Raw genomic sequence first — 19,664 nt, 5'->3', positions numbered from 1 at the left:
AAAAAAAAAAAAAAAAAATCGATATATGCAACTTTTTAAAGTGTTTTCTTCCATCAAGCAAATGAAGCCAGCAGCAGTATTATCAATCAAACCTTTGACAAGTGAAAGCGCCACAGTTGAGAAGCCATATCGGAGACAAACAGGTTGCACGGGGCTGTGTGTGTGTGTGTGTGTGTGTGTGTGTGTGTGTGTGTGTGTGTGTGTGTGTGTGTGTGTGTGTGTGTGTGTGTGTGTGTGTGTGTGTGAGAGAGAGAGAGAGAGAGAGAGAGTGTGTGTGCACCGTTCAAAGAGCCCAGTCGGACCCTGTGGCCGGACCGTCCGCCATTTTTTTGTTTTTCTCCTTTGTTTGTTTTGAAGACGTTTCGTAGGACGCTGGGCCGTGTTTAGTGTACACCGAGCCTCCTGCCTCGGCCCCCGTAACCCCTCCCGCCGAGAGTGCTCCTCCCTCAGACCAGCGTCCCATCCTCAGACACGCACCCCCAGAGCCCATGGTAAATGCATGTGTTAATTACAGTTTCTTTTCCATAATAATAATAAATAAAAAAACAGTTTGAAAGGAGCAACACCTTTACTTGATTGAATAAAAGGATGTTCTTGACTGTATCCTGCCTATCTCGGCTGTGATTATTACTGTGTCATTTCACTGGGGGACGATCCTTTACTTAGGTAAAAGTACCAATAGCACAATGTAAAAATACTCAATACTCTGTTTTCCTTCCTATTAATAGCAGGCCCAGTGGAATCTGCAGATTTTTTTTTTTTATTTTATTTTATTTTTTACAGTTTTCAGCGGTGATCCAAAATAAAAATCTGCAGTATTTAGCGGACTGTTTTCTGCTTACAGTGGAGATGTGTTAACATTCTGAGTTTAAACAATCTAAATTCTGTGTTCGCAGATTCCCTCTGGCCCTGTAATATGACTCAGTCCCTCTAGAAAAACGCGATTATGCGATCGCATAATTCAATCATCAAATTTTTCAATCAGCCAAAGTCCTCAGATTTATGCGGGGGCCGCATTTTTTCAAATACGCGCACTTCTGCCGCATAAATTGCCAATTTCCGCGCAAACTATGCGGGGCTTGCATGATTTCATAATCCCCGCATTTTCGTTGCAAAAAAGTCACATATATCTTAGCAGAAAGTTGAAAAATGTTGCGTTTACTTCACACGAGCAACCATTTTCCCCTGTTGCCATGGGATGAAGTGACGTAATTACGCGACATGAACATCATCGAAAAGCTGCGAAACCGCGCGATGAAGCCATGATGAAACCGCAGTTTTTGCAAGTTCCCGCAATTTCATCGCATAAAATTGCATAAATATCCCGCATATTCCATCGCATTTTTTAAGAAAACGTGCCGCATAATCAAGGATTTTTGCCCGCAACAATCACAAAAAAACTCCGCATTTTTCTGGAAGGACAGATGACTTTTTTTTTTAATTCACTTTAAATTAGATGGCTGATGATCCCCAGCAAATTGTCACGATTTCTAGAACTGGTGTTTATTCACAACAGTAACATCAAAGTAGTCTCGCATTACCAGACCCTCCTCTACAGCGCTGCGGAGGAAGGTCTGGCTAGTCTACACAGCATTCCGGGATGGGAGAAAAACATGCTCTGGTTTATTGGCATTTCTTTAAACCAATCATAATCGTCATGGCCGGCACTAAGCGCCGGACGAAACAACAGTGACTCTGCAAAATAGCCTCAGGAAGGAACTTGTTTTGGTGGACCGGGCGCATGTCGGATTTACGACACGTAGGAACTAAAATGGCTGTCGATGATGAGAATTTTACTCAAAAAAAAAAGATAAATAGATAAATGTAATTTGATCGTCTGTTCTAGCTCTGGGGAACGGAACAATCCCATAAATTAAACGTTGTCGATAACCTCAAACTACAAATACCTGATTCATTGCAATGACGTCATGATGATGTCATAGTTCAGATATTATTTTAGGCCCCTCCCCCACACCTAAGGCTACATTTACATTGCTACGTTTTGGTTTAAAAATTAAAATCTTTTTTGCTACGTTTACACCTCACATTCCCACTGTTCTGGCGTTTCCGAGCCCCTAAACCGGAGACATTTGAAAACACTTCTGACCCGTTTTGGTTTGGAACCTGCGGGGTTGTGTCACAGTCTCAACGGCCGCAAACGGAGACCTTTGGCAACACCGACGCCAATGTTTCGCCGCCTGATTGGGTCATGCCGCCTCGTTCTCTGAGAATAAGCTACTAACTTTACCATGGCAACTACCAGCAACTGGCAGAGTATACATGCTGCCTCCTGTTTGTGCCCAGTATATGAGAATGTTGATGAGATATTGTGGTTTGGGTGTGTTAGTTTAAACAGAGGTTAGTTCTTCTACTGGAGCTAAAAACACGTGTGCATGGAGATCGCTTTTGGCTCAAAACTCTGCTTAAAACAAACAAAACGTAGCAATGTAAATGTAGCCTAAGGTTCTGTAACCTCATAGACGATGTCATCAGCTCTGATACGGAAGGAGTGAAAAACAACAAATTGAATGAGCTGTGTTGACCTGGCTCCCTTAGATGGAATGGCGCAGAACTTCCCCACAGCTTCAGAGGTGAACAACTTGAGTTGCCAGCGGTCCCCGGAGTTTCCCTCTCTGGGGACAGCGGTTAGCGTGCAATTACGGGTGCTGTGCTTTACTCGTTTTGAGCTGCATTCCATCTTCGTAGCCTTACTATGGGGAAGAAGTAGTATGCTGAGGAGAGAAGTATAGCTTCATTGAAAATAAAAACCAATATAATATCCTATTATTCAGTTATTCAATTTGCATATTGCTTTAGTTCTTGATAATCAATTTACGAATATAGCTGCCAACTTTTTTTTCATTGATGTGGCACAATTAATTTCTGACAACTTTAAAGGGGACATATGAAAAACTCATGCACATACATTTAGTTATCTGGAGTGTCTACCAACCACTCAAACTATGAAATTGGATAACCAGGTCAGTTTTTTGTGGAAAACATGGGATTCAACCAGCCACTCAGATTTGGCTCCCTTCACTTTGTCACATGCAGGCTCATTAGAATATACCGCCACCACAGTGTTTCTCAAATGGGGGTACACGTACCCCTAGGGGTACTTTGGAGTACTGCAGGGGGTACGTGAGATTTTTGCAAAATGTTAGTTTAAAAATATGTCATGCATAATTCCTCAAGTAATTATACTATAATAATAAATGGATGTATTGATGGATTCTAAACATTTGAAATGTAGCATTTAACCCTCCTGTTGTCTTCGGGTCAAATTTGACCCAATTTTAAAAAGTTTCTATATCAGAGAAACTTTTTAAGTTTCTTTCAACCAAATTGTCAAATAAAATAACATGGATGGTTCCATACATGTTCCATCCATATAGCATTTGAAGAAAAAAAAATGGATGAAAGAACATTGAAAAAAGTGACCAATAATGTTGGAAAAAGCTACAAAAACGTCAAAGAAATAGCGCAGAGAAAATTGACAAACATCGTAACAAGTGACAAAAGACTAAAAAAGTGAAAAAGGTGTCGAAAAAAAAAAAAAAAAGGTTGCATGGTCGACGGTGAGACAGTGTTTCTCAACTACAAGGTTGTTATTTAGTAAATCTATCGCTGCCAGCGCTGTATTGTTCCTCTTTATATAGACTTTTGTTTTCTACCCAAAATGTTTTGTGCTGGAGGGTGAACTTGGCTTTTTAAGAAAATTCAAAAGGGGTACAGTATTACATTATTGAAAAAAAAACACTGGTTTACAGTATGATCTCCACCCATGCATTAAGAACGACTTTTGCAAAGGTGCGCCATATTTTTCTCAATGGCCAGTTTCAGACAGAGGGTTAATACACTTATATTCAGACAAAGTATGAGAAAAATTAGGGTTTTTTTTTTTTTTTACATTAAAGCATGTAAACATGTTCTAGTAGAAACCCAAAATACAAGTATGGACCTAAAAAATGAGCATAATGTCTCCTTAACCCTTGTGGTGTCTTCCTGTGGACTATGCAACTTGTTGTCCTCCCGGGTCAAACATTAACCCTTTTTTGTCGCCTTTTTTCAACATTTTTGTCACTTTTTTTCTGTGCTTTTTTTGTCACCACTAACACCAACTTATTACCACTAGTTTTACACTCTTTTGTTAACTAATGGTCAATAAACTTCATTTATATAAAAATTATATCTAACTTTTGACTGATAGAGGAACGTATGTTGAAGTTTAGTCAGAGAACTGTTTTAAAACCATTTCAATTGTTTGTTTTTTTTCAAAAATTGAATAAAACACCCCAAATTCAATAAAACTAGTGAACTGCTCCTTCATTTTACTTGTGAAGTGCGTCATGTGGAAGTATCCATGTTATTTTTGGGAAATTAGGTTGAAAGAAACCCAAATTTCTAATACAGAAACTTTGAAAAAACGGTTCAAATTTGACCCGAGGACAACAGGAGGGTTTAAAAGCCACACAGGTGATTTCAGTTATTGTGGCTGATTGTGGCTCTGCTCAGGTTGAAGGTGGGTCGGAGCTTAGATGGGAGTTTATTACGTCACAAATCTTCATCTACCAATAAGAATGATAAAGGTATCATTTGTCCTGCCCTAACAGGGGCAACAAAGCTAACGAGAGGTTTAGGAAGATGTCAATCAATCAGTCTAGACACACCCACGCAGTCCTGGGAAGAGGTCCAATCAGCTAGGTTAAATGAAAACACCTGTGTGGCTGTTCAGGGCCTTTATATTTCAAAGTTGAGTACAGTAGGTATACACTGGCTGCATTTGATAGCCAATAGGAACCACCAGTTAGCCTACATGGTGGATTTGAAGTTTTATCTCAACTTCTCAGTTAACAAATTGTTCTATTACTACTAGGGCTGGGCAATTCATCTATATATCGCTATCGTGATATGAGACTAGTTATCGTCTTCAATTTGGAATGTCGTAATATGGTAAGTGTTGTCTTTTCCTGGTTTTAAAGGCTGCGTTACAGTAAAGTGATGACCTGTTCTAGCCGTTCTACGATTTGCCTTTACCCACCTAGTCGTTATGTCCTCATTACTGATGATTATTTATCAAAAATCTCATTGTAAAGATATTTTGTGAAAGCACTAATAGTCAACCATACAAAATTGCAGCAATATCCACATTGAGATATTTGGTAAAGAATATCATATTTGATTTTCTCCATATCGCCCAGCCCTAATTACTAGTAAGTATGTTTACTTTAATATTTTCTTCTGATTTAATTGTATAAATTCATTCTATTTATTGATAGATGTTGGCCTTTTATGTGTGCAGGGTAAGGGGAGTTTTTATGTTCTCAGCGGCTGGTAGTTTGGGTTTCCCTCCAACAGTCGAGACGTGAAGATGAGGTAACTGGACCTTTTCCACGGCAGACATTTTGACTTGTCATAGTAGGAAAAGCACAGCTGACATTGATAACCTTAACGATGGCTCAATTCCATCAAGTGTCCCAGTAAGCTGTTTCAGTGAGTCAGCATGCACAACACCAGGGCCTCTCCTAAGTGGAATGCAGCCATCATTAATGGTTTTGAATACACCTGTGCTTTTCCTACTATGACATGTCAACATGTCTGCCGTGAAAAAGGTCTATTGGAAACTCCGGCAGGTGTTAATGTGTAGCAGCTGTGATGGCCATAGGTGTTCCCTTCTTCTTACCGCTGCAGTGCTGGATCAAACCACTAGAGGGCCTCCATTGACACAGAGTTTTTGTGCCTCATTAAAATCATGCATCCTACTTAAGTCTGAATGTGCAACACAAGGAGTCAAAGGTCTGAAAGACTGCTGATATTTAATGTAGCGCAGCATAGTCTACGATCATGTTGATGCTGTAGGACAGTAAAAACTGCCTGCACACATACAGAATGAGACTGGAGACATTTGTTTTTTTCTCTAACAATTTTTGTCTGTTCATGGACCCACATTAAGATGAGAACCTTTGCAATTATAAGCTTCATAATACAGTAAGCTACAGTGGAGAATCAGCCCATCTGCACATCAGTGAGATGGTGATGGTAGATTAGATCTGCTCCTCACTGAACGTCTTCTCATTGGCCGTTTTGTGTGTAGTTGAGCCTCAATGTATGCATAATGGAGCCTTTATGTATGTACAGTATGTGTTCCAGTGTATTTGTTGTCTATTTAAATTCAAGATAAACGCAGGTCTTTACGTCAGGGGCTGGTTCAGAAAGAATAGAGGAATTTGAATGCACATTTGTAAAATGAGTACAGATTTAAGCCTTGCGTTAAAAGCTTGGTTCTTGGCAATAATTAATTGTACATTGTTAATTCACTGTATTAAATGAATGCCAAATAAACAACTTTAAATATTCTTAAATGAACTATATTAATATATCTGTCGGCCCCTGGACAGACTGAAAGAGACACAAGATGACTACCAATGCATTTGCATCTTCGTGATCATTTTGCATCTTGGCGTTTCGCGTCTGAAGTCATTCTGCGTCTTGTAAAAGTCGTTTTAAGTGTCTGAAGTCATTCTGCGCCTCTTTGAAGTTGTTTCGAGTCTATAAAGTCGTTCTGTGCCTCTAAGTTGTTTTGCGTCTCTTTGAAGTAATTCTGCGTGTGGTTGAAGCAGTTTTGCGTCTTTGAAGTCATTGTGTGTAGTCAATCTTTCTCAAGTCGTTCTGCATCTGCAAGTAATCTTTGCGTCTCTTTTTAGTCTTTTGATTGATTTTCTCGTCACTTCATGAAGAGGCCCATGGGTCTGTACCCGATGCTACTAATAAACCAACTACCCATCACCTTCTGACCACTAGGAGTGGCCAATCCGATCCCAGGGGAGGCCTGTGCCAGTCGACTTAGACAACGGGGAACTAGTTACTTTTAGTGTCATTTTCTTTCATTCAGAATTTATTCTAAGCTTTATTAGTACTGATTTAATCAAATTGAATTGTTTATCTGACAATTTCGCCAGGTTGGGAAGATAAGGTACAGTATGTTTACTCTAAAAGTAATTGTAGATAATCTGGTTCCCAGTTCATTCCCTGAAGTGTTTTCAATGTCTGAAAGCTGTTAAAAGGAAAAAAAAAAAACCTGTATGAAGTGGTTTCTTCTTAACGCATCATTTGTGACCCGTTAGGAGTTGAAGAGAGAATAAGTTGTTGCGTGGTCCGTTAACCTCATGCAGCTGGTTTAGAGCTCACCAAGCAGTACACACAGATTTATCTGCAATACATTTGCATATAGCAAATAAGAAGTTAAAGGAGTGTGGGTATTTAATCATTTTGGTTAACTTGTGAAATGCCTTGTAGGTCAAATCTTGGCAAACTAAATAACAGTTGAGCATGGGCCATCTTGATAAAAATGTCCCTCTGTTGGTAAACCGGGGAAGACATTTTCTATGTGTGAATCAGTTGAAATCTATAAACTAAAAATTGACACTTAGTGACCCGGCGTCTGCTCGGGTTTCTCCCTCTAATGTTGCATTTTTAAATCATAATAGCTAAAGAAAGTTAAAAAAATACATTATCAGAATCTTGGAGAATCTAATGTTAAGTTGCACAGAAGCTTTATATGGGTAGTGTTAATAGGTACCAAAAGCTATTAGCATAGACAAAAATAGTTCCACATTTGAGTAACCCAAACAGGCAGGCACAGCAGTTGGACTGACTGGCTGCGATCTGTGCAGCCACCACGGAAGGACAGATGAGTGGTACAAAGTGAACAGAATACCAAACCAGATACTTATTTTGTCAGTTTAGTTCCCATTCCTTCCCCCCCCGCCCCCAAACAGACTGATAGACCCCAGCAACAACATGTCAGACACATACAAAGGGCAGCACGGTCCAGTCTATCTCTGCCAATATCATTCTTGGACGTACGTACGAGGCTTACAGAGGTACATACAAGCAGTTACACACACTGATAATGTTGTCGAAGTGCAGTGAGGAGAATGTGCTTCCATACAATCCAGCTACAGCATTAACAAACTTAAGAGAATGCAAATTGATTACTTTTTTTTCAGCTTAACTGTATCGCACCCATCTGCAGACACGTACACACACACGCGCGCACACACACACACACACACACACATCGCAACCCCCCACCCCCCCCTCCCTAATGTCCCAAAGCGCGTCTAAAATCAAATTATAGATCTCCCTTAGACAAACCCAACACATTCCATTGGAATTCACGTGGATTTTATCATTCCGCCACACCTTTGCACCCCAACTTCCAATAATCTTGAGTCTGACCTTCCTGCACACAACCTCCACTTTGTGTACTTTTAAGTGTGTAACCCCACCATTACCTAACACACCCCATCATCCCTTCCCACCCCAACCCGCACCCCCCTCCCCCTGCTGGCTCTGCCCTCTCCTCTCCAGTTGGGTTGAGCTGAGGTTGGTAGCTGTACAGTAAAATTGGGGGTGCAGTCTTTTTATGCTGAGCTGAAGAGGGGAAGGTTGGGAGGGTGGGTGGGTGGCTGGGAGGAGCAGGAAGGCAGCGCTGCTCAGTCATCTTCCAGTCCCTGGTTGAGGAGAAAGTTGGCCGCCAGGTTCTCATTCTTCTCGCAGGCAAAGTAGGCCTGGATCACCAGAGCCTCGGGGAAGCCCAGTGCTTTCAACTGTTGAAAGATACAGGTAAGGAAAGAGTAGGGAGATAGGAACAAAGGCTTTAAGAACAACAGCACCTGCAACTTTTTCTGTTTCTAATCTAACAATGTACAAACTAAAACAACAAAACTACAATTACTGCCTTGGATTACCGGTTGTATGCCTCCGCCAACCAGCGCAGTTGTTGCAGTTTACGTCCATGTCTCTCCAGACTCATAATATATGTAGTGAAGACTTTGAAGTAATTTAATAAAAAAAAGGTATTAAGTGTATTTTTTTTTTTTTTTTTGTCGAAACATGGATGCTTCACACACACATCTTCAACTCGGCAGGACAGAAGATCTATGCTAGGGCTGGGCGATAAAACGATCTCGATATGGGATCGCAATAAAATTCCGGTCGATAACGATCATTAACTTGGACATATTTTACTCGATTTGGATAGATCTAACAGCCTATCACACAGCAGAAATAAACACCATTCCATTTCAGAAGGTGGCGGTATTGCGCACCAAAAGTTGTTTGCCAACCGCCAAAAAATGTCAATAGAAGAAGTAGTTTTTGGCTTGCCCGTCAAGTACACGCCCATTTCCTACTCGGAGCGTTGTTTGAGCTACCGGCGGTGAAGAAATGAGTGGAACCGAGGGGCATGGGCACGAAAGCGACAGTGAAAGTGAACTTGCATCATCATCCAAAGCTGAGGAAATTGTTGACAAAAAAGGTAACAGGACGTCAATTATATGGAAGTGGTTTGGTTATCTCAAAAGCGCAGATGAACACGGTCTGCAAAATATGCCGTCGGTCGGTGTCGACCAAGACGGGAAACGCAACCAATCTTTTGTCAGTTGAAAAGGTACCATCCCAGCGAACACAGCGAGGGTTTGAAAATGCGGGCCCATGTTAACGTTAGTCTGCCCAAAGTTTTGTCCAACATCCTAGTGGTTCTTCTGTTAGCAGCACTAGCGGGGCTGAAAAACAACAATCAATCATGTCGTCTTTTGCGACCGTTGCCCCATATGAAAAGTGAATGTGATAGTAGTTACAGCTTTTAGTTTATTTACATTATTTGTATTTACATTACTAACTTGTACTGTTAAGGCAGATAAAGCATGTTTGCAAAGTTAAATGTTTACATTTAGATGTTATTCAATATTCTCTTATCACACAATATATTCTAAACCAAGCCATGTTTGCACAGTTCAATGTTACGTTATTCTATTTATGTTAATAAACTATATTCTAAAGTTTAACTAATGAACCCTCTGGTTTCTTCAGGCTTCAGTCATTATCAGGATACTCTTCAACCTGGCAGTATTATCAAATTATATATCGTGATAAATATCTATTAATCAATATGGAAAAAATTATCGTGATCATATTTTTTGCCATATCGCCCAGCTCTAATCTATGCAAACGCCACAGTGCTAGAGACCAAATGTCTCTCCTTCTGTTCCTGAGCTATGCTGTCGAATAACGGCCAGAAAAGTGCTTTTGCAGAACATTATGATGTCACAGTGAAGTTGACCTTTTGGATAGAAAATGTCTTCACTTTATCCTATTAGACATTTGTTTGAAATGTCATACATTAGTGTAGGAATTCTTGAGTTATGGCCAAAAATGCGTTTTGTGATGCCACAGTGAACTGGAACTTTTGTCACTTCATCCTTGAGTCCAATGGCGTTTTTCCATTACATGGTACCTGCTCGACTCTCCTCTACTCGCCTTTTTTGGTTTTCCATTACGAACAAAAGTACCTGGTACCTAACAGGTACTTTTTTTAGTACCACCTCAGTCGAGGTTCCAAGCGAGCTGAGGAGATATCAAAAGGTGACATGAAAGCGACAGAGGAGGGTGTCCTGAACAAACCCACCTTTTTTAAATATACTCAGCAAAAAAAAGAAATGTCCTCACTTTCAACTGCTTTTATTTTCAGCCACATGCGTAAAACTTTGAACATAAAAAAAATTCAACTACTAAGAAATAAACTGAACGTTTCACAGACATGTGACTAACAGAAATGGAAAAAATGTGTCCCTGAACAAAGGATGGTCAAAATCAAAAGTCAGTCAGTATCTGGTGTGGCCACCAGCTGCATTAAGGACTGCAGTGCATCTCCTCCTCATGGACTGCACCAGGTTTGCCAGTTCTTGTTGTGAGATGTTACCCCACTCTTCCACCAAGGTACCTGCAAGTTCCTGGACATTTCTGGGGGGCATGGTTCTCGCCCTTACCCTCCGATCCAACAGGTCCCAGACGTGCTGGGATTGAAATCCAGACTCTTCACTGGCCATGGCAGAACACTAACATTCCTGTCTTGCAGGAAATCGCGCACAGAACGAAGAGGACATTTCTCTTTTTTGCTCAGTACAGTTTAGCCAGCTGTGTTTTTTTTTTTTTTTTTGCTGCCTCCAGCTTCATTTGAAACAAAATGTGTCTTCTGGCTGTGGCAACAGCAACACACCTTCGACGTTGTGTGCGCGTGTGTCGCGTTAGGTCACAGCAGTTTACTGCGGCGTCGCTATGAAGACCAGCCACGCTGAGGCGGTACTAACTGGAAAAACGCCACAAGTGGACATATGTGCCAAATTTGAAGAAGTTCCCTGCAGGTGTTCCTGACATAATACATTCACAAGAATGGGAAGGACAACAGACGGACAAACCCAAAAACATAACACCTCCGGTACAGAGGCATAGAAACACATTTTCAATATTCACCCTTTCGATGGCTTCCTTCTCCTGAGGTGTAACCTGGATATAGTTGACAGGTGCGCCCTCCTCCCCTGCTGCCCCCAGCTCTCCAACTTCTGGCGCCTCTCCCCCCTCTCCCACTGGCTCATTCAACATCTGGATGAACAGCTCCTGATGCTGACTGATTTGCTGGGAGAAGAGAGAACAGATGAGACGTTAAGAGCCAATAGTTGTCACCTGACATGTATACATAGGCTGAGATCCGTCAAATGAAGGGTTTGAGTGAACTGAGGCACTCAAGAGGGGTGAAGTTTAAAAAGCCTTAAATATATTCTGGGCTAAATCATTAAAACATGACAATGCGTTTCGGCCATTTAGGCCTTCATCAGGGCAAGTATAAAATGTTTGTCTTTGAGCTGTATCTTATAGCTCATTGGCCAGTGATCACATGGTAGAAAGTGTCCCATGATTAGTGTGAACAGGTAGAGTCACATGGCAGACAAAGCAGTGATCACATCAATAATCAAACACAATATAAGGACCAAAAGTAGCTTGATTTTGGAATGGTTTGATTGATAGGATTCACTGCTTTGTCGGCCATGTGACTCTACCTCTAACTCCAAACACGTCATGTTTTACTGATTTAGCCAAGAATATATTAAAGGCTTTTTAAACTTTACCCTCTTGAGTGCCTCACACCTACGCGCCCGAGCAAAACTCCATGCAGACTGCATTGTGACTAAAGATGTGAATTTGCAAACAAAACTAAATTGAAATGCAGGCCGGCTTGCTTGTGTGCCTGCCTGTGAATAGCTCTGTGTGTGGCCATCGACTGCGTTACCTGTAGAAGTTGAGGATTCTCTCTGCCTAGTTGTTGGAGAAGAGCTGGTAGCAGAGCAGGGTTCTGCTGGATGGCCTGTCTCATGTGCAAAAACTGGGGCTGGGTCCGCAGGAATGCAAGTGGGTTCTCTCCTAATGGATGTAAAAAGAATAACCATTAGCAAGAGAGCAAACTAAATCCATTACATGCAGGACAACAGAGATGCATCAATACCTTCGATTGCCTACGTGTCTTCATCATTTTGCAAAAACTAATTTTCTACTATTTCACGTTCAAGTCCAGATTCCTGGCCGAGCTGAGAAGTGTTTTCTCTGACCAACAATCCAAAAACCCCAAATATTCAATTTACAATAATAAAGACAAAGAGAAGTTGCAAATTCTTTCATTTTAGAACAATCAAATGTTTATCAGTGTTTTAAGCCCTTAATGTCTCCTTCCAGGCAGCGCTGCCTGGAAGGCACTAGGATTAGGCAATGGTTATGGTTATGGTTAGGGTTAGGTGTCTTGAAGTCGACGGTCGCAGCGCTGCCTGGAAGGAGACGTTGGGGGCTTAAAACACCATCGAGCTCAAATGTTTGGCATCTTTGCTCGAAAAATCACTTAAACAATGAATTGATATCAATACTGATACGGTCTCGATCAACTCAATCGACTAATCGTTGACGCGCTAGACCCATCAAACAAAATGCCTTTATCCACTCAGAGACAAGTCTTCACATGAAGGAACAGAGAGTTGCCACCAAACCTGAACCTAACAAAAGTCCACAAAGTCACAGTAGAGAAACATTCTGTGACTAATGAGTCATATGATGAGTCATTCCCTGCCACTGGGGCTATAACATTTATTAATTGTAGTCATCTGTACAGTAAATGTTTCCAGGACTATCCTAGTCTCCTAAAGAATTTGATGCATGGAAACTAGTTTGGGCCAATACAATACAATCCTATACTTTTGTGGTCTTTCCTATTCACATATTAAAGATATGGGAGGCAGTTTCTAAAAACCCACTGATCAATACCCCATCAGTACTGGGATTTTGTTTTTGATTTTTTTAACAGTAGGGAGGGACAGACACAAATGTCGACTGGATGTATTTTTGGACTGAGTTGAGCGTGTGCCTCACCCTCTGATAGAGGTGGGGCTTCTGTGGGTCCAGACGCGGGGGCCTGCGCTGGGGGATTACTCTCCTGGACTGGGCTGCTGGGAATACCCTGAAAACACAACAATACAACTGTCCATCACACACACACATACGCCAAAGAACATGGAGGGATCAAAATAGTGCGAGGGCAGTGGACGTTAGTTGGCACCTGATAATTTGGTTTATATTAGTTGGAAATTACAACTCAATACACTTAATTTAACCCTGCACTGTTCATCATAATGGACAACTGCAGTATCCTTAAAATAACATACACTCAGTGGCCAGTTTATTACTGTAGAGGCAACTAGCCAAAACTAAGGTAAGCTAATACAACAACCCTTTGTGGAGGGTTTTAATGTTCAGTTTTGTTATAACTGTTTTGAGGAGCAGTTGATTAATTTGTATGGGGATAATCGTTAAGAGGCTAATTGTTTTGTGGTGCAATACAATTCAAAAAGTGTCTTGCGTTATGAAAACGGTATATCATATTTTGTCCACCCCATTTATATTAATGAGGTTAGACCAAAACAAATCTCAGTATGATATTAATTCATCTCACAGTGCACAGAGCAAAGCTTTATTAAGAGGGAGGAACAGAGTGTGCTCATGTTCATGAAGCGTGTGTCACCATGATAGATTACACTAAAACTAAATCAAGAAGCAGAGTGGCTCACGCTGATTAACATCATGTTCAGCCTAGTTAGCCATCCTCTTCCCAAAATGTGACTTCTCCGCTGTGTGTAAAAGCAGCGACCCAACAAAGCCGAGTAGGGGCAGCTGCTGGTCGGGGAGAGCTCTGAGAGATGTGAGATGAAATGTGAGAGAGGATGCTGGAGAGAGCACAGCTTAGCCTATGTCTAGTACATTTTAGGTTAGTTCTATGTAGGAAATGACACGTGGATTACCAGAATAGACTGACATGGTGGTCAGTAGGCACAACGGCCGCACAAAGAAGTTCAACTACATTTGTATAAAATAACTAGGAAAAACAGTTTTGAGAAAGAATTGAATTCAATGTTAAACCAGTGGTGCTTTTCAGACGTAAAAATGTTATCATTTGTCTGTGTGCGAGACTCACAGTGAGAAGGTACTCCACAGCTCTGTGGGGGTTGTTGAAACTGGCACGTAGCGCAGCCACCACTCTCTCCCTTTCGTAGCCCATAGACATGATCTCTGTGAGCATGGCCTCGTACTCTGCACCAGTCACTGAACACACACACACACACACACACACACACACACACACTTAGTATATTTGCACAGATACATCTCCGTGCATGACAATCAACACTGACATAAACAGAAAATTGCTTTTATAATCATACCTCCCATCAGAAATGTTATTTTCCTAAATATAGCACTTAGTCAATACATTTGAAACATTACAAATCTTAAAAGAAATACTCCACCAAAAATAAGTCCTTTTTTTCCCTAAAAGGTTTGTCCTGTATATTTACATTTATTCATTTGACACTTTTGTCCGCAGCGACTAACCACCGTAACTTGCTCCTTTGTGGAGGACGGCAGCTGTAGTCACTGGAGAGAGAATATGCTGTATCAGCAGTTGTGATTTAACATTTTGATGCATCTTTTTGCTGTGACGGCGCGTAGAGACTATAAGTCACTGTAACTGTTGTGGACCTGACTACACCTGAGCTCCTTTATGAAGAAGCAAGCTGCTACCAGGGGATACATACATACATATATATATCCCATGCTAGACATTTCCAGGGTTAACATAACTATAGAAATAGACCTAAGCTTTAAGTCACCACTGAGGAATGAGTCTTTCTATGCAAAGGTGAATCTTTAAAATTATACATACAGTTTATAACAACAAACACAATGGGCTTCAATAGCATCATGACTTCTACTCTTTTAGATTCTCTATGTATCTAGTATGATCATAATCTATGCATGGACCAAACGGGAATCTCCATTGCCCTCTGTAGCGCCACAATAAGGGATGTTGTACTTTTGTCACAGCCTAAATATAGAAAAAGTATGCATTGCACTGCTGACTGTAAAGTCCCTGACTCACAGCAGTAACTATTTCAGGCACAGCAAAACACAACCCAAGTTTTACACAAGAAATGTACTGCTGTGATTTTAACCCATTTATAACACTGTCTGAAATTGTGCACTTATAGCAACTACTGCACAGTGTGCACATCTGGCAGATTCATTTGTTACCTACCCAGCGCTGAGGAGGCATCCAAACCCCCGCTGCTGGAGCTAGAAAACAAAGGTGGAGAGGAAAAAAAATCAGACAACACTTCTGTGATTCCCAGGTGATGAGTAAAGCACTAGACCCTGTTGACAACTGAATTTAGATATAAGCATCCTTTCCATTAAATAAATATGCTGCTACTTTTTTATATATATATATATATATATATATATATATGAATAATATTTGAATATTTAATGCTCAAATGCAGCCTGTTATTAATACTTACTACACTACTCAGGCTTATGCATTGTCAACGCCACCATAAGCATGTGGTTGTTGTTACATATTCTGTCCACTGGAGGGACTTCTAACATTAGCCTGGCCTTGAAGAGGAACTACGTCACGGCGCATTGCACGCAACTTTGTTTACATTCATTTTCCACCACGAGCACACAGCTACAAACACAAGTCAACAGAGAACTCTGTAATCAAACATTATCTAAGTGTAGTGAAGCGGCTATGTTGTAAAGGCTAACGTTGTAGCACAGTGACAGCACAGCTGAAACGATTTGTCATAAACTAAGTAACAATAGTGTTAGCTATGATGCTAATGAACGGCATTGATAACTAAGCCAAACGGTGCTGTCACTACTATTTTAGTGATTTATAAGCAACCTGTTTCTTGCAGATTGTCACGTTACTGAGAATACCGCTATTAGAAGGTAATATATGAAGTCGAAGCTACTCTGACAGCTGTAGGGTAGCTAACATAAACTTAAGCTGTTTCCATGAAGCTCCCAGCTAAGCTAACGTTACTATAACTCGCAACGCAGTTAGGAAACAAGAATGAGCTAACTTATGTTAACATAAGCACTTTGGCTCGGTGGATGTCGATTTTAAAGTCACGTTAAAACTATTTCCCGTCCTTCCGATTTCCAGCCGCAGACCCTCACTCTCCCCTGGCTCCGTGATGTTGTACTAATGTTACTCTGTACGTAACGTTAGCTTAGAGCTCACAATGCCTTGTGTTTCTCACTCCCGCTAACTTATTGTTCATAAGACGTGACATGAGTGACACGTGGGTAGGCTAAGGCGAGAAGAGGGAGATTAGCTAACGTTAGCCAACATATTTATAAAAAAAGTCACATTCGAATAGTGATTTCAGCATTCAAATAGTATTGATTTTTTTTACTATTCGAATTATATTCTACTTTCAGTATTCGTTCCAACAGCGCTTTTGTGTGTGTGTGTGTGTGTGTGTTATATTTAAGAAATGGATGTCAGAATTGTCTTAAACTTAGAATCCTAAACACTGAATAACCCATGTTCCATAGTTATTTAGCTGATGCTTTTATCCAAAGCGACTTCCAATTGTTACATATGTCAGAGGTAACACGCTTCTGGAACAACTAGGGGTTAAGTGTCTTGCTCAGGGACACATTGGTTGATGTATCGCAGTGGGAATCAAACCCGGGTCTCCCACACCAAAGGCATGTGTCAGATCCACAATGCCATGCTCTGATCAAACAAAAGAAAATGGTAAGTTGTGTAATAGACAGGTTCTACCTGGCTGGCTGTTGTGGTTCTGTGGCTGCAGCACTTGGCTCCTCTTTGGCCTCCTCGGAGGGAATGGGGACAGCTGCTGGGGTTGGGACTGGGGCTGATGCTGGGATTGTGGCTTGGACAGCTGTTGACGTGGAGCCCGAGTCCTGTACAGGGGGCTTGGGGGCGTCTGAGGCCGGGGGTGAGGCGGCAGCTGCGGATTTAGCCTTTAGCCAGTTCAGAAGAAGGTGCTGTTAGACGGCTGTGGCTAGAAGTGATACAGCTACGGCCGGAAGTTACGCAAAATTACGCAAACTTTCGCAAAATCTACTAAAATATAACATAATTTTAATACTTTCACCCAGGAAACTCGTGTTCGTTCCTCGGGAGTGTTTCAGTCCAAACCAAGATCTTTTTCTTAAACTTAACTAGTCGTTTTGGTGCCTAAACTTAACTGTCGTCGCCATAGCTGTGTCCCTTCAAGCCTGAACCCTGTTAAGACTGGCAACTTAATAGTAAAAATGTCTGACATTACACTCCAACAGAAAGTATATATATAATATAAATTACCTAACTGCCGACCATAGATTAGCTCAGAAAAGTTGAAACACCCCCACACTTTAAAAACTCAATGTCATCTGAGTATTACAATCAATTCAGATCTTACCTTGGAAACCATCACTACAACAAAATTCTTTTCATCAATGTTGTAGTCCTTAATAGGTGTGTCATCTTGCAGGATTTTTCCGGCGTATATCAGCTTCTGCCCAGATACAGGAAAGTTGTCTTTTCCTCTTTCTGCTTCTATCTTCTCTTTCAAGGCCTTCACCTGGTATAGAAGAGATTCATCAAAATCAATAACCATCGATGTACAAGTACTTTCTAATGGTTTCCTAATGCTTTTATTTCTACTGCGACTGCTGGACAGGCGCCCCGAGCTGGGGGGGGGGGGGTGTCTATGACTTGCTCATGAGCACCTTGGCAGTGCCCAGGAGGTGAACTGGCATCTCTCCAGCTACCAGTCCACACTCCGTCCAAGTCCGTACGGGGACTTGAACCAGCGACCCTCCGGTTCCCAACCCAACTCCCTACGGACTGAGCCACTGCCACCCCAAAATAAGATTAAAGTTAAATATCTGAATGATATAGCTACACTTTGAGTGACCTAATGCCAATAACACAACATAATGTTAACTCAAAGTTGGCCTTGCTAGCTACACGTCAAAGATGTGAACATGCTAACAAACTTAGCCAGCTTCACAGTCCGCTACCAATGAGGCTAATCGTAATTAGCAGTGTCATAAGCGTTAGCATTAGCAATGGCACTCGTATCGTAGTGTGAAGCTTGGGCTCATTACAGAAGTTACAGCATTACATACTAGATGACATCAGATATTACTGAAGAGCAGCAGCAGCAAAGGAACCACGACACAAACTTGAAACGATTATAAATTCGTTAGCAGTCGCGTCGCGATGGCTTTGTTAACGGGCTGTTCGGCTAGCTAACTGGCTAACGCTTGCTAGTTTGGTTTCGCGTTGTTTAGCAGCCGTTTCATGTGTGTTGCCAAACTCGTAACACGTGCTATTAATGGCCAACCTTTTGCCGAGACTACATGAAGTATCATCTCATTGTAAACATAAAATGCAACTGTCTGGTCTTCACGTAAAGTTAAAACATAGGTCCGACAGCTGGGACTGTTAGCTAAAGTTAGCTAATAGCCACTCACCGTTTGTACGGGGTCTATCTCAATCTGAATGGTCTGCTGTTGCAGTGTTTTAAGCGTGATCTGCATGGTGGCGGTGGCTGACGTTGTGTCAGATGTGCTTCAAACGGAGAAATAGTTGCTCGCTAAGTAGTTAATTTGTTTTTAAAGTTGGTGTTTCTGGTAAGATAACGACAAGCTGAAAAATGTGTGTATCCATGAGCACTCAGCAAATCGCCATCTTTGGTGACAAGTTGGTGGTGCGGCGAGAAAAGCTCCGCTGGAAGATACGAGATCTCGTGCTGTACGACGCGACTATGGTCGTTTTAACGTTTGAAAGATTTTACTTTATTTTGTATTTTGAATATCTCCAAATAAATGCAAGATTTTCATGATATTTATAATTTATTAGATTGATTTTGACAAATATATATTAAATAGCCTATTATTCTATTTAGGCAAGCTGCAATTCGTTTAAAAATGTCTATATAATCAATAATAATCAAGTTCTTAGTACAGAATTTTAATGTTGACTTAATTTATAAATTATTTTGTATTATATAGCCTAATACAATGAATTTACAATTTAGTTTAATCAACTGTCTGAAATGTGAATTTCAAATATCTCAAATTGGGTCAAAATTAAAATTAATTCTGCCAACAGAATAACATGATGAACTGGAAGAATTGATCAACCTTGCTTTGCATAAGATGGTTGGATGGTTATCTGAATCAATTCAAGGCTACTCCTGTTACTTAATATCTTAAATGATCTAAGGCCCTGGGGGGAGGAAGTGCTGCAGTATGATGACCACAACCTCCTGTCTTCAAGGAAGATGTATGTATTCAGGATGCATACTTCTACTTTAAAGGAATAGTGCCACATTTTGGAAAAAAACACTATTTGCTAAGATTTAGATGAGAAAATTGATACCACTCTCATATTTGTCCATCAAATATGTAGCTGGTAG

General features: G+C 40.9%; 1 protein-coding gene across 2 annotated transcripts; it reads right to left on the bottom strand.

The window, feature by feature from the left end:
* Positions 1 to 7,538: 7,538 nt before the first annotated feature.
* rad23aa (RAD23 homolog A, nucleotide excision repair protein a) lies at positions 7,539 to 18,980 on the bottom strand. Of its 2 annotated transcripts, XM_031318739.2 has the most exons (10): positions 18,718 to 18,980; positions 17,658 to 17,819; positions 17,015 to 17,217; positions 15,473 to 15,510; positions 14,354 to 14,481; positions 13,255 to 13,342; positions 12,131 to 12,261; positions 11,293 to 11,478; positions 11,167 to 11,174; positions 10,096 to 10,262 (listed from the first exon to the last, which is right to left on the bottom strand). In XM_031318739.2, the coding sequence occupies exons 1-10, from the start codon at positions 18,781 to 18,783 to the stop codon at positions 10,256 to 10,258; spliced, it is 1,017 nt and encodes a 338-aa protein (XP_031174599.1). In that variant the 5' UTR covers positions 18,784 to 18,980; the 3' UTR covers positions 10,096 to 10,255. The 2 variants fall into 2 exon arrangements, with proteins under 2 accessions (XP_031174598.1, XP_031174599.1); XM_031318738.2 differs by lacking the exons at positions 10,096 to 10,262; positions 11,167 to 11,174 and adding an exon at positions 7,539 to 8,612 and having other exon boundaries at positions 11,317 to 11,478; positions 18,718 to 18,978.
* Between the last annotated feature and the right edge of the window lie 684 nt (positions 18,981 to 19,664).

The sequence above is a fragment of the Sander lucioperca genome, chromosome 21 (genome assembly GCF_008315115.2).
Source record: "Sander lucioperca isolate FBNREF2018 chromosome 21, SLUC_FBN_1.2, whole genome shotgun sequence".
NCBI lineage: Eukaryota > Metazoa > Chordata > Actinopteri > Perciformes > Percidae > Sander > Sander lucioperca.
Note: the sequence above shows the minus strand (reverse complement) of the source record. Positions and strands in the feature narration are given on the sequence as shown.

Excerpts from the sequence above, each read along its gene's own strand:
- rad23aa (XM_031318738.2), bottom strand. The coding sequence starts at position 18,783 with ATGCAGATCACGCTTAAAACACTGCAACAGCAGACCATTCAGATTGAG. Across the intron at positions 17,820-18,717 it reads AGATAGACCCCGTACAAACG|GTGAAGGCCTTGAAAGAGAA; the intron begins GTGAGTGGCTAT and ends CTTCTATACCAG. Across the intron at positions 17,218-17,657 it reads TTGTAGTGATGGTTTCCAAG|GCTAAATCCGCAGCTGCCGC; the intron begins GTAAGATCTGAA and ends AACTGGCTAAAG.